The sequence below is a fragment of the Gymnoscopelus braueri genome (genome assembly GCF_963280865.1).
Source record: "Gymnoscopelus braueri genome assembly, chromosome: 20".
NCBI classification, from domain to species: domain Eukaryota; kingdom Metazoa; phylum Chordata; class Actinopteri; order Myctophiformes; family Myctophidae; genus Gymnoscopelus; species Gymnoscopelus braueri.
In genome coordinates this window covers 42,737,054-42,750,558 of record NC_137622.1, presented here as the reverse complement: position 1 = coordinate 42,750,558, position 13,505 = coordinate 42,737,054, and the positions used below count along the sequence as shown (strand labels likewise).

At 41.4% G+C, this 13,505-nt stretch overlaps 2 protein-coding genes across 2 annotated transcripts in view; both read right to left on the bottom strand.

The window, feature by feature from the left end:
• Positions 1 to 1,778, bottom strand: part of b4galt1l (DP-Gal:betaGlcNAc beta 1,4- galactosyltransferase, polypeptide 1, like) — a 52,044-nt gene extending 50,266 nt beyond the window's left edge. The window contains exon 1 of the mRNA XM_080416827.1: positions 353 to 1,778. Within this exon, the coding sequence (XP_080272953.1) occupies positions 353 to 719 (367 nt within the window). The 5' untranslated portion in view covers positions 720 to 1,778. The remainder of the gene's footprint in view (positions 1 to 352) is intronic.
• Positions 1,779 to 6,481: 4,703 nt separating this feature from the next.
• On the bottom strand, positions 6,482 to 7,492 carry LOC308075719 (kelch domain-containing protein 3-like; the record flags this gene model as incomplete). The annotated part of the gene is made up of 1 exon (XM_080415666.1): positions 6,482 to 7,492. One exon carries the CDS (start codon positions 7,490 to 7,492, stop codon positions 6,482 to 6,484), a length of 1,011 nt encoding a protein of 336 aa, XP_080271792.1.
• Between the last annotated feature and the right edge of the window lie 6,013 nt (positions 7,493 to 13,505).

The following is a 13,505-nucleotide window of genomic DNA, read 5'->3' as shown; positions in this document are numbered from 1 at the left end:
TTTCACAGAATCCCTTCTTCTTCCCTTTCCCTTTTTCTATGGAAATAAAGATGAGATGGGGAACTATGTACGAAAACGAATTTTCACCCACTTTTGTACTTCTGTAAACCTGTGTGATGTGACAACAAAGCTGATTCTGAACATACCCTCTGAACCATAAACATGACAAATAAAACCTAAACCCTTCATAATCAATACTTAGTCTAAACCCTCACCCAAACAGAAACACACATTAAATAAAGAACAGGCAGCATTTCCAGCAGTCAGACAGTCAGTCAGTCAGACAGACAGACAGACAGACAGTCTCAGGATAGAACACAGTGTACAGTAAAGAGTACAGTAGTAAACTCACCCAGCAGAGGAGACGTGTCAGGGCATCTCTCCAGAGGTTTGGATGCTCTGGTCAGATCTTCTCCAGAGGTGTTCTCCTTTTTGGTATCTCCTTCTTGGCTTGAAATAACACTTTGGTGTTGGTTTAGATTGTCTTTGGTGGTGACGTTCTGAGCTCCCTGCTGACCTCCTGGCCCAGGGTTAGGGTTAGGGTTAGGGGGGCCAGGAGGGTTGGTGTGAGACTGCTGGTTCTGCACGAAGGCGAACCTGATGTCCAGGGATTTGACGTAGAAGATCAGGGTGACGGAGATGTGGAGGAAACACAGCAGAACCACCAGCTTACAGGTTCTGTGGAGAACACTGAAGTTCACCGCAGTAGAGTCCCCCATGTTGTTGGGTTGACCCCCAAATAACTGCTGCTTCTAATGCTGCTGACCCCCAAATAACTGCTTTTCTTCTAATGCTGTTGACTCCCAAATAACTGATCTTCTAATACTGTTGTTGACCCCCAAATAACTGATCTTCTAATACTGTTGTTGACCCCCAAATAACTGATCTTCTAATACTGTTGACCCCCAAATAACTGATCATCTAATACTGTAGACCCCCAAATAACTGATCTTCTAATGCTGCTGACCCCCAAATAACTGCTTTTCTTCAAATGCTGTTGACCCACAAATAACTGATGCTTCTTATAACGTTTTCAGTCAATAAAACCTTATATATAATATATCCTACTTCTGACACCAATGTAACGTTTACATGTGTGTATATATATATTATAATAATATATATGTAAGTGTCGTATACGTATACATATACGACAAAACGTGGCTTTAAACGGTGAAATAAAGCCACAAAAGTTCCAACCCAACTGTATAGGTTTATAGATCTGATAAACGACCGTTACTTTCTTCTTCTTCTTGAACAGACAGTTAGTTTTTCAACTTGCTGGTTTGCTTCGTTTCCCAACAGATAATATTCAACAAATGCCCAACGACGACAGTAGAGTCCATAATGCCCACATCAGTCAACGGCGATTATTATTTACAATTATTTATTATTATTATTATCTCTGTTTCCGTTGCTTAAGTTGCTCTTCTTTGTAGTTTGTTGTAGTTTTTTTCCACAGTTTTTTTTTAAAGCTAATGTTGAAGCTAACTGTTGCTACGGAACTCGACCAGCGAGACCCGACCCGCTCGAGCGGCTGAATAACGGCTTCACTTTAAAAAAAAGGAGAAAAAAACTACTAAATCACCAAGTTAACGGATCCAAAAGGCTCAAAACTCGCCGTTACACGTTTGTAAACTACATGTAAAAAAACCAAAACATTTATAAAATTGTCCAAAGCTGTTGACATTTCAACTTGAGGTGGAAAAATAGAGGTTTTTTAAAAAAGTTTTCATGTTCTTCGTTCTGACTCCTGTTTCTTCTGTTCTGTTCGTCCTCTCTCTCTAGGCTGCCTGGCAAGTGATGCCAGGTTGTGTGAGAGAAACAAGCAACCAGGTCAATGGAAACAAATCCCAAAAGAAGAGACCGCAGTGGTGGAAAAAGTACTCAAATTCTTTACTTAAGTAAAAGTACCAATACTGCAATATAGAAATACTCCGTTACAAGTAAAAGTCCAGAATAAAAAAATTACTTGAGTGAAAGTACAAAAGTATTGGCATCAAAATGTACTTAAAGTACGAAAAGTAAAAGTACTAAATATTTGAAAATAGCGATGCGACGCGTTGTGAGCTTGTAGATCGGCTATTTTCAAATAGCCTAGGTATAAAATAGGATTAAAGTGGTTAATGTATGTTTTATAATATAATAATGTATATCTGCAAAGTAACTAGTAACTAAAGTTTTCAAATAATTGTAGTGGAGTAAAAGTACAATATTTGCCTCTGAGATGTAGTGGAGTAGAAGTAAAAGTATTGGAAATTGGAAATACTCAAGTAAAGTACAAATACCTCAAAATTGTACTTACTTTCCACCACTGGAAGAGACCAATAATAGGCCACATCATGAGCACAAGTTAAACCTATATGCGTCGGCATCGCGACGCGTTATGAGCTTGTAGATCGGCTATTTTCAACAACGACAAAGAATCTTGAAGTAAATGTGAAAATTTAAACATTATTATAACAAGACAAAGTTGGTACAGGGGTCCCTGGCACAAAACATATTTTCAGATGGGGGTCCGCAGGACAAAAAACATATCAATTTGGGGGTCCTTGACATGTCCTTTGAGAACCACTGGTTTAAACAATAAGAATGGGAAACAACAAGCCCAAATAAGCAACTTCACTAGCCTGATTATCAGCCTGGAGCAGTCCACTCAGAGAGTGGGCGGGGTCTATGGTTTGGAACCAGGCTACAACTACAAAAATAAACAGGCCCAAAGTTGCTTATAATAAGCGGACATGGCAACCCTGCCTCTGGCTGTAGACCAGAGGCATGAGTCATCATAGACACCGTGAGACACGACACTTCTGGTCACGCACTTCAAAATAAACGGCAGAAACCATCATGGGCTTTGACAGCTCCACTGATCATGTCCAACAGAGATTTGACACAGACAAGGGAATGAACTCTTTCTCATGCTTTGCAGCAAAAATGTGGAATGCCCTACCTAAAGGAGTAAAGGAGTGTAAAACCACAACTCACTTTCAAAACTGCCCTTTAAAAAAACACCTTCAGGAGGCTGCAATTCCAAACTGGCCCCTGCCCTGTCAAAGTCTTAACCTTTTTTTTGCTTGTGCCAAAAAAGTAATCCTTGCATGTTTTGTTTTGCCTAGCCTGACAGAAGTGGCCCGACTGATAACGTGGATGAACGTGTGAGTGAAGATGACATGCCTTCTGTTTTTGCTCTTTTCCTGCACCATTGTTTCACTGTGGTTCCTCTGCATGCCGTTGACTTTATTATTTCATTGTCTGACCACACCACCACGTACACTCCATGAATCTGTTGTCTAAAAAAAGTCCCATTCAGTGCATTGACAGCATCTGAAATGGGTAGCAATAGGCCTACTAACATCTCCTGCAACACATGTAATGAGCTAGCTCCATAAAGAACCTCTCACTCCGCTATACAGCTCCGAGATGAGGTTCTATGTCGTTCTCATACAGAATCGGGTGAACGTCTGCCAAGGCTCCGCTGTTTACCCTTTTGTATACATTGTATCCCAAAACTAATGGTAGATTCCAAACCACACGGATGTTTAAGGTTTGGTTCGGAGCATAATATTTTAGGTCCGGAGCGAAACTACCCGTTTAAATTGCTTATTTAGTCAGCCTGTGGCCATGTTTCCCATTGTAGCCAAACCGGGAGCAGTACTGGCAGCGGACGTAGGGGGGTTTTCCGGGTTGAATGGAAAACATGGCCACAGGCTGACTAAATAAGCGATTTAAACGGGTAGTTTCGCTCCGGACCTAAAATATTATGCTCCGAACCAAACCTTAAACATCCGTGTGGTTTGGAATCTACCATTAGTTTTGGGATAAAAAAGGGTAAACAGCGGAGCCTTGGCGGACGTTCACCCGATTCTGGATGAGAACGACATAGAACCTCATCTCGGAGCTGTATAGCGGAGTGAGAGGTTCTTTATGGAGCTAGTAATGAGCATGTTACTTTACGAGTCACCAAAGTTATTCAAACACATTTTTATGTGTTTCTACATTATAATGAAGAAAATACATACAGTCTCAGATACAGTAAGGGGGCGGCCATAGCTGAGTGGTTAGTGAGCCCGCCTAGGGAGCCAGAGGCCCTGGTTGCCCCAGGCACGATTCAAATGTGTCGATGAAATGAAATTTGTCCCTGAGCAAGACTCTTAACCCCTAATTGCTCACAGGCCCTCATTGGAAACAAGACCGTAAGGACTTTCATGAACGGACCTGTTAAATGAATTATCCTTATCCTAGTAAAAAAAAATCTAAAAAACAGACATGTCTTGCCACGGACATGTTTGTCCGTGTACAGCGTGTACGGGCATATTGATGACCCTGTTATACAGCCTTTCATTAATTGGTATCTTCAGCTTACATTTTTTTCCAACTTCTTTGGCTACAATGAATGAACATAAACAAAAATGATGAAACAGTGCCATGATGTGGCAGGTCATTGTAAGTGCAACCACTGATCAAGCCACAGGCATAATGATATCTTGGACAGTTTTTCATCTTTCTTCCTTTTTTTCAATGTCTCATATTATACATAGTGCAGGGGGCGCTGATGGATAGTGGTTAAGGCGCATACCACATATAGGCAGCTCTAATGTGGCCTGACAGCGAGCCGTGGGTTCGATTCCCGAGCCTGACGGACTTTGCTGGGCGTCACTCCCTGTCTCACTCTTCACCAGTGGTGTACAGTAACTAAGTACATTTACTCAACTCTCAAGTACTGTACTTAAGTAAAATGTTCAGGTATTTTTTACTTTAGTCGAGTATTTTAAATTTTCTGTACTTTTACTTCTACTCCACTACATCTCAGAGGCAAATATTGTACTTTTACTCCAATACAATGATTTGAAAACTTTAGTTACTAGTTACTTTGCAAATATAAGTTATTATATTATCAAACGTACATTAACCACTTCAGCCTTATTTTATATCTAGGCTATTTGAAAATAGCAGATCTACAAGCCCACAACACATCAGCTATTTTGTGTTTGCGTTGTGAGCGTGTAGATCTGCCATTTTGAAAGTACTTTTACCTTTGATACTTTAAGTATATTTTGATGCCAATACTTTTGTACTTTTACTCAAGTAACATTTTGAACACAGGCCTTTTACTTGTAACAAAGTATTTGTATATTGTGGTATACTGTCTAAGTCTTAACCTACCCCCCCCCCCCCCCTCCCCTTTTCCCCCTCTCTTGTACATATTTCTCACTCTTCTTACCAGTAACCTGTAAGCTGATTGTATGACATTCTGTATAGTAGTGTGTATATCTGTCTGTCTCTTATATGTATCATGATTTGTGTGCATGGGGATCTCATCTTAAACAAGCTCAGTGCTTAATGAGTCTTCCAGTTTAGTAGACCTTGTATTGTTAATTTGTACTTCTATGTACTGTTGTTCTCATGTCTTACTAAATAAAGTACATCAATCAATCAATCAATCGCTACTTTTACTTAAGTAAAGTATGTGAGTTCTTCCACCACTGCTCTTCACTGTACTATCCAGAAATAATCAATCAATCATGTGTGTGTGTGGGGACGAATCAATTAGCATAACGACTAAATAGAGGAGAAAAGGGGGTAAAAAAAAAAAGGTAGAAATAACTTTTGTAGTCGACCAGGACTGGGGATTATTATCATTACTGTTTCAGAGAACTACACAGTAAAAAACAGCATGATGCATGTATGATAAGACATAACATACAACCTGTGTTGCATTTATTCATCTGTGCGCCTGAGAGTCATTTTATTGTCTCCGCCAGGCCGAAAGGCATGGCGAGAGAGTATGTTTTACCCTCTGTCCGTCCGTCCGTGTGTCCGTCCGGTCCGTCCGTTAGCAGCTAATCTCCGGCACCGTTGGCCCGGCCGCTGCGAAACTGTGCACGCACACTCCCTGGATGCCAATTCAGAACCTCTGGCCCTTTTTCAGATTGGCCTGTTATACCGCCACCAGGAGGCCGATATGTGCAAAACACATTTATTGATACTACTCCTACAGATCTTGTCCAAACATCACACAAATCGGTACACAGTATCTCTATAGTCATGTGATCAACGCGGATTTATCCGATTTCCCATATTCCATCCTGATTGCCTAATATTGGCTTACAAAGTTTGCAGGATTGGTCCGTTTTGAACAAAATGACTCAAATCATGAACGCAGCTTGCGATTTCCGTGAAATTTCACACGCACATTTCTATTAGGCCGAGGAAGAAATGCCACCCTTTTCACATTGGCCTGTTATAGCGCCACCAGCAGGTCTAATTTAGCAAAACACATTTTTGGAACAAAATGCCTCAAATCATGAATGCAGTGTCCGATTGCAGTGAAAAGCCCTTGAACAAATGGTACCCTTTTCACATTGGCCTATTATAGCGCCACCAGGAGGCCACAATAACGTACCTGACCTGGCGGAGACCTGTGCTCCGAGGAGCACTTTTTCTAGTTTTATATTTTTTTAGTGGACGGATGTTTTTTTTTTTAGTTGCTGTTGGTAGTCATGGCTACCAGTTCCCACCTGATGTTGTGTGGGAGTTCAGATTGCTCCACACCGTACTGAATGACCGCTAGCTTACATAAAGTCTTCAAAGAAGGACTTAAATCTAGAATGTAAAGGTCATTGGGTGTTGATAATCCTTTTAAGAGAATGATACGATCTCCCACCATGCAACAGCACATCCTATACATCTCAGACAGTCCTTTCCCCTTGGGCTCAACCTTCTTCCAGGTCAAGGTCTCTGGACTGAATTTCCACAGATCACTGAAGGTCTGGTTCCAGTCGCGACCACCACATATGTACAGCTCTCCATTGTAGGCAAAGGCTGAATGATCATTACGTCCTTCTGGAAGAAGCTGTGCAGAAGATGGTTTCAGCCAGCTGTCAGTCTCTGTGTCAAACACTCTGATGGTGTTGTAGTGGTGGTGGTCCCCCTGCCCGAAGCCCCCAAATACAAACATCTTCGTCCCGATGATGGTGGCAGAGTGACGCCACGAAACAGGTGGCTGAGTTCCTCTGGTGTTAATTAAAGACCAGACCATTGTGCTGGTGTCCAACTTGTACATGTCATTAGTGTATCCATTATTAGTCCATCCTCCATGGATAAACATGACCTTCCCCAACACACAGGCTGAGTGGTTCTCTCTCCCCTCTGGAACAGTCCCTGTAACCTTGGGTTTGAACCATCTATGGGTGTCTACATCAAATGCATAAAGGACGTTGTGGTACTCACTTTCACCGCAGTGATACCCTCCCCAGATGTAGATGATATCTTCTATCAGCACAGCCATGTGGCCCTTGCGACATTTTCTTCCTGTTGTCACCAGGGGCAACTTACTCCAGCGTAAAGACACTGTGTTGAAAACGGAAACATCAATCTGAACCGTGTAACAGATCTCTCCAAATCGTACAACGTACACCTTGTGCTGCACGGCAACAGCAGCATAACAGCCTTCTTTTGGTCCTCCATTCAGATGTACCGTCCAGCAAAACATTTCTCACACCGTAAATTAGGTTTGATTTATAAAGCCTTGCTCTGAGAAACAACAGAGTCCTAATGAGCGTGTTATCACTTATATTGGTTTAGAGACACACGTGTCACGCAAAGCTTAGCCAATCCACACAGCCGATCAGTTGTGTCGGCCAATTAAGGAAGCCAAAGCTGAGAAAAACTATTAACCGTAGCAATTTTGGACATTTCATTATAGGGTTAGGGTTAGAATGGGTTCAAATGTTTAAGATTGTCCATTTTTGAACAAGTTCAAAACAAGTGGACAAGGTCAAAATGTTTTGTGAGCTTGTAGATCGGCTATGTTTTGGAAAATGTTGCAAGCATAAAACAGAGTTAAAGTGGTTGATGTAGGGGGCACAGCATGTGTGTACAGCTCATATGTTCATAGGTTCAGACACGCACACACACTTATTAGCCGCGGACCACCCATTTGAAACGATATACCAGGGACCCCCATAAGAGAAGGTTTTTACGGCTCTAGCAGTGATTCTCAACCATGTTCATTTCAAGGACCCCCAGTTTGACATGTCTTAGGGCTACGGACCCCCATTTAATGGCATTTCTCTGGGACCCTAATTTATATTGATAAATCAATGTTAATTTAACTCAGAGAGTGTACAAATGGAACCAAATGGACCCTAATACCAAATGGACCCATTAGGGTCCATTTGGTTCCATTTGTACACTCTCTGAGTAACAGGCACGTAAGACCCTTATGATAAGGGTCCATTTGGTTCCTAAATATCTATCATTTAGCTGGCGACCCCCGGGAACCCCCTCAAGGACCACCGGTGGTCCCCGGACCACTGGTTGAGAACCCCTGCTCTACAGTGTAAAGGTGGGTCTTAAGCATGCTTTTAACACATTGACTGTCATGGACGTAACATTACGTCATCATGGTGTTTTTAGTGATTACTCTAGAGGGCGCTCTTCGACGACCTATGAATGATGCCTTGAATTCCAGAGAAGATCCACCCGGAAATGACGTCATCTAAAACATTTTCACCCCGTCCGCTACAATGTTATCAGATTTATAAAAATACATTTATCTCCTAAGTATATGTATATATACATATACCTCCTATAAGATTCCCAGGTTGCCAGGTTTGACCTTTTGGGATCCTGCCCACTGCTCTCACAACAATCATAAAAGTGTCACCATGTTTTGCACCCTGTCTGTCCGTCCTTCTGTCTGTGAACAGCTAATCTCCGGCACCGTTGGCCTGATCGCAGCGAAACTTTGCACACACACTCCCTGGATGCCAATTGCGAACCTCTGCCCCAAATTCTTCAATTTTATTTCTTTGCCGAAAATAGCCGATCTACAAGCTCACAAATCTGCTATTTTCGGCTAATGTTCCTCAGAATAGAGAATAGAGATGCTAGGGTTCAAGTGGTTAATGTAAAAGAAAAGAAATATCCTATCACAGAAAGATTTGGCAGACCCCCTATAGTAACTCTGAGGACCCCCCCTAGGGGTCCCAGACCCCCTGTTGATGACCCTAGATTTTGGATGAGGAAGTGGGGAGGCAGTCTGGGCAGCATGGAGTAGTTTGTTTTATTAAATGGAGTGGGCCGGCTTGAATCCTAACTGGTTGGATGATCTAACAGGTTATTCTGTGAGATAAGATGGAGAGAAAGCTGGTTTAGAAAACAAGTCGTTCAAGAGTTTTGGAAACAAAGGAAAGGAGTGATACCAGTGTCTGTAGTTATTGAGGCCTGAGGGTTTCAACGGTTGGTTTCTTGAGGAGTAACTCTGGCTGATGTTCTGGATGGTGATGAATGGGAGCAGATCAGAGCAATGGTTTGGAAGACGAAGGAGCGCATGGGGGTCTTCTAATGTAGAGGACAGGTGATCATCCTGGTGGATGGACACCTAATGGTCTAATCTCCTAATCCAGGTCTTCAACGTTTTCAGGCCAAGGACCCCCTAGCTGAGAGAGAGATGAAGCAGGGACCCCCTACTCTATATTGTATAAAATTGTGTTTCAGATTAAAGTTTTTTTTTACTTAGTCTGCTATTTTTTCCCTCTACAACTATCTAACTACCTCTTTGCCGAAAATAGCAGATCTACAAGCTCTCAACGCCTCGCAGCGCGAGGCGTTGAGAGCTTGTAGATCTGCTATTTTCGGCTATTGTTCCCCTCAGAAAAGGAATTCTATGGTTCAAGTGGTTAATGTAAAAAAACTAAATCATATCACACAGAGATTTGGCGGACCCCCTATGGTAGCTCTGAGGACCCCCTAGGGGTCCCGGACCCCCTGTTGAGGACCCCTGTCCTAATCTGTTGTACTGCTTGGTATGGCTTGGTATGGCAGTTTCACTGCACTCGACAGGGGGGCCTTGCAGAGGGTGGTGAAAGCGGCCCAGCGCATCATCGGAGGTGAACTTCCATCCCTCCAAGAACTCTTTGAAAAAAGATGCATTGCCAAAGCAAATCGGATCATCAAAGACACTTACCACCCCAGCCATAAACTCTTTAAGGCCTACAGAAACCCTCGCCCTGGCAAACGGTTTCTTAGCCTCCCATGTACCACAAATAGGACACTTAACAGCTTTTTCCCCACGGCGGTGAGACTGCTAAATAAGCAGTAGTGTAGGATTGGCTGTATACTCTGGACACACTGGACTTAATTATTGTTGTTTATTCTATCTATTTATTAATATGAGTGTCGTCAGGTTTTTCAATTAAAACGATCTAAAAGTTTTTTGCACTTTTTTGCACTCCCAACTGCTGTTGTTGTTTTAAGCTGCACTATAATGTTTTTCACCCACTGTTTTACTTGTATTTCATGTGATGTGACAATAAAGTTCTATTCTATTCTAATCTATACGTGATACACAGGCATACACTGTGTTTAAATAAGTAAGTAAGTAAGTAAGTAAGCATCCAGATGTTTTGTATAAGCACTTCTTGAAGAGAAGGCTACTGCACACCTCAAAAAGGAAGGTCCAAGTGTCCACAAAGGGATCTTTGATATCAATGGTAGATGATCAAAGAACGAGGTCCTGCACACTGTATGGAACTTGCAAAAAAAAGGCCTTCATCATGTTTGTCCTGATGAAGGTCTATATAATCCCTTTGTGTATAACCACTTCAAAATGTGCTAAGGGTACTAACACACTGTACTAGTTTTGTACAGCGACTTTCAAGTGATTTTGTTTCACATATTTTCGCCGGTGCCTTACCCATTATCCCTAAACTTCTTTGATTGATTGAAAATTTTATTTGGCAAAAAGAATGTAAAACATCACAATTACATTAATAATACTTTTGACTAAAAGGTCCGACCAAAAAAGTCAGTTTCCGTTGGGGTCCTTGGTATTCATTTCATAGACATATATAGTAGCAACCAAACAGTTCAAATATCAACATAAAAATACAGGGAAGAATAACACTATGTACAAAAAAAAGAAAAAAGCATGCCATGTTTTACTAATTTTAAAAACATTTACAAATAGTTCAACTAGCCGATCTACTTCGACACGTTGTGAGCTTGTAGATCGGCTATTTGTGAAAATGTTTTTAAAAATATAAAAAATCTGACAAAAAATGTAGTGATAATGGCTAAGGCCGCTGGTCTGCCAGGGGGTTATATATATATATATATATAGTGCAGGGGTCTTCAACAGGGGGTCCGGGACCCCTAGGGGGTCCTCAGAGTTACTACAGGGGGTCCGCCAAATCTTTGTGTGATATGATTTTCTTATTTTACCTCAACCACCTGAACCCCTGGCATCCATTTTCCGAGGAGAACTTTAGCCAAAAATAGCAGATCTACAAGCTCACAACGCGTTGTGAGCTTGTAGATCGGCTATTTTTGGCAAAGAGGCATAGGTGTATAGAGGGAAAAAAGAGCAGACCACGAAAACAAAAAATGTTGAATCTGAAACAATTTTTTTAACGAAATAGAGGGGGTCCCTGCTTCATCTCTCTCTCAGCTAGGGGGTCCTTGGCCTGAAAACGTTGAAGACCCCTGATATAGTGTGTACAGGTACTTCAGGTAACAATGAACTGCGGCCGCACCCACAGCCAGTCTTTACATAAAACACGACTAAGACCACAACAACACTGACACCAGGTTAGTTACTCCCCCCATCCAGCATGAAGACACTGGAGCGGCTGTAACAGGAGCTGGGGCTCAACTGTTCCGCTTTCCAGGGCTTGGAGCTAAAACGCACAATGAACCTATTATAGCATAATATGTTTATAAGGGCCTTTTCAGCCTTCATTATCTTAAAAAGAAGTTCTGTCTGTGAAGCGTATTATTATACCCTGTCTCGCGGCTAGTTACCAAAACGCTTTCCCCTGTGTTTAATCCATTAAGGGCGGGAATGCATCTGTGTCATTTTTTTAAAACCAAATATTTTAATATAATATATTTTTAAAGCCAACATTTGTAACTGACAAATGTCTCGACAAATGTCTTATTTTTTCTGAAAAACAATTGTTGCTATATTTGTGGTGCTCAAACTTATCATGTCAAGGACCACTCGAAATTATGTTTTTGGTCGCCGATCCCAATTAAAATATGTTGTTCCAGGGACTCTCCCCCCCCCCCCCCCCCCCCAGAAGCAAAGATTTTAGTCAAAAATGTTGTTTCAATTTGTTTTGTTGTTTGTATATTTGTCTTTATTTACTTTTTACTGCTGTCAATTGTGTTTGTGTCAGAAAATTGCAGACCTCTTTGTTTCATTGGTCTTTATATATGCTGTCTTTTGTATCTGCTTAGAAAAATCATATTAAAAAAAAAATGTTTCAAAAAAATATATGTATTCATAAAGATTTGCAAAAAAAATTGACGATTTTTCAAAAATAGCAGATCTACAAGCTCGTGATGAGCTTGTAGATCTGCTATTTTTGAATAGTATAGAAAATAATGGTTATAGCTAAAAAATCTAAAAATGACACAGATGCGTTCCCGATCTAACTGGGTTAATCTGATACAGATCAGTTTGATCATGGTGTGTGTTCTGGAGGATAAGTGTGAACATAAGTGTGTAATTATGTTTTTGTGAAAAGAGACACACAGACCACTTCCTGTTTGTTGTGCTCCAACACTGCCAAGTTCTTTATATAGTCTGTAATGCAGGGGTCTTCAACAGGGGGTCCTCAGAGTTACTACAGGGGGTCCGCCAATTTTTTGTGTGATAGGATTTTTTGTTTTTACCTTAACCACTTGAACCCTAGAATCCCTTTTCTGAGGAGAACTTTAGCCAAAAATAGCAGATCTACAAGCTCACAACGCCTCGCAGCGCAAGGCGTTGTGAGCTTGTAGATCGGCTATTTTTGGCAGAGAGGTATAGGTGTAGAAGGAAAAAAGAGCAGACAAAGAGCAAAACGTCTATATCATAGCCGTTGAAATTACGTCTATATATAGACACTTAAAAAACAGCTAATCAACGTCTAGGCTAAGAATAGACGTTGAAAAAACTTTCACTTTTAGACCAATTATAACCCGGTTTTAGATGGAGGTCTAATAGACAACTATGGCTCACTGGGTTAGGAATGTAACAAAAACAAAACATATCCATGAATTCAAGTCTCCATGGGGTGACTAATCCATAGAAAAAAAAGTCATTTTGGGGTTGAACTATCCCTTTAAAATGTCTATCAAAACAACCGATTCTCAGCTTTTCATGATTGTTAATAAAACTTGCACTCGTCGTAACCCATGCTTTGCATTTAAAGGCATAGCACGCAACTTTGCAAAGAGTGAAAACACCCAAATAAAGCGAGAGGGCAGTGTGTTTCTCTGCAGGTAAACACCACCGCACTACTCCAGTGGCTGATGACTGGTGTAGAGCATTGGTTCTCAAAATGGGGTCCTCGGACCCCCAGGGGTCCTTAGGGGGGTTCCAGGGGGTCCCCAGCAAAATGTGTTATAATATAGCATAATACTTTTAACCACTTTAACCTTTTATACTTTGGCTATTCAAAAATAGCAGATCTACAAGCTCATAGCGCGGCACCGAGTGCCGTGCTATGAGCTTG